The sequence below is a fragment of the Coffea arabica genome, chromosome 3c (genome assembly GCF_036785885.1).
Source record: "Coffea arabica cultivar ET-39 chromosome 3c, Coffea Arabica ET-39 HiFi, whole genome shotgun sequence".
NCBI lineage: Eukaryota > Viridiplantae > Streptophyta > Magnoliopsida > Gentianales > Rubiaceae > Coffea > Coffea arabica.
In genome coordinates, this window is record NC_092314.1 from 36291963 (window position 1) to 36293598 (window position 1636).

The following is a 1636-nucleotide window of genomic DNA, read 5'->3' on the forward strand; positions in this document are numbered from 1 at the left end:
ATATTGAGAATGCCTGAATCTCGTAACATTCATGAATTGAAAAGCCTTCAAGGGCGATTAGCTTATCTGCGAAAATTTATCTCAAATTTGGCAGGAAGGTGTCAACCATTTAGTCGCTTGATGAAGAAATATGTGCCATTTCAATGGGATGAGACATGTAGTAATGCATTCAATAGCATTAAGTTTTATCTTATGAAAGCACCTGTTCTGGCTGCACCTATTCATGGAAAGCCATTACTTCTTTACATTGCTGCTCAGGAACGCTCAGTGGAGGCATTGCTTGCACAAGAAAATAATGAAGGAAAAGAGGTTGCCCTTTATTATTTAAGCAGAATGTGACCCCTAATGAACTAAATTACTCGCCGATTGAAAAGTTGTGTTTAGCTCTTATTTTTGCAATACAGAAGTTAAAACACTATTTTCAAGCACATAGTGTGAGGCTCATTTCTAGGGCGAATCCCATGAAGTATGTGATGAGCAGGCCAGTATTATCCGACCATTTAGCTAGATGGTATCTCCATCTACAACAGTTTGAGATTATTTATATGCCTCAAAAAGCTGTGAAAGGACAAGTTCTGGCGGATTTTCTTGCTGATCACCCTATACCTGCTGAATAGGAGTTAAGTGATGACCTACCAGATGAGGATGTACTCCTTATTAAGATTCGCCCACCATGAAAAATGTATTTTTATGATGCTGCACATCGTCATAGGGCTGGAGCGGGGATTGTATTCATGACTCCTGATGGAGGGATATTGTTATACTCTTTTACCCTAAATCAACATTGTTCAAACAATGTCGCTGAGTACCAAGCTCTCATACTCAAACTTGAAATAGCTGTTGACATGGAGCAGTTGGAACTTCAAATCTATGGTGGCTCTCAATTGGTGGTTAACCAACTCTTGGAAAGTTATGAAGTCAAAAAGTTCGAATTAATTCCGTATCACAAATATGCAACACGACTTATGAAGCGGCTTGGAGGTGCAAGTATTAAACATGTTCCTAGAAGGGAAAATAAGCAAGCTGATGCATTAGCTGTGCTAGCCTCTTCACTTGCCATGCCGGATCATGAGATACAAGTTCATGTATGCCAAAAGTGGGTAGTTCCATCACTAATTGATAATGAAAATATTGAAGGAGGCGACGCTCATGTGGTCTCAACCTGTTAAATTGACAAAGAAAATTGGAGACAACCTCTCGTTGATTATCTCAAGTATCAAAAATTACCTGAGTAGCAACGTAGGAGAACTAACATCCGTCGTCGTGCCTCTTGTTTTATCTTGTACAAGGATACGCTGTACCGAAGATCATTTGAAGGTGTACTGTTGCACTGTCTAAGCGAAGACGAGACATATCGGGCGATGCACGAGGCACATTCTGGAATATATGGAGCTCACCAATCCGGTCCCAAGTTACATTTTCGGATTAAAAGGATGGGCTACTATTGGCCTACTATGGTCAAAGATTGCATAGAATATGCTCAAAGATGTCAAACTTGCCAGTTTCATGCAAATTACATTCATCAACCACCTGAGCCGTTACACCCGACCGTTGCCTCTTGGCCTTTTGATGCTTGGGGCCTTGATGTTATGGAGCCATTAGCAAAGTCGTCTGGTCAACACTTATATATATTGGT

The 1636-nt window shown here is 40.5% G+C and overlaps 1 protein-coding gene across 1 annotated transcript; it reads left to right on the top strand.

Annotated features, from left to right (window-relative positions):
- The first annotated feature begins 680 nt into the window (after window positions 1–680).
- On the top strand, window positions 681–1169 carry LOC140037931 (uncharacterized). Its single transcript, XM_072083109.1, has one exon. The coding sequence runs from the start codon at window positions 681–683 to the stop codon at window positions 1167–1169; it is 489 nt and encodes a 162-aa protein (XP_071939210.1).
- The last annotated feature ends 467 nt before the right edge of the window (window positions 1170–1636 follow it).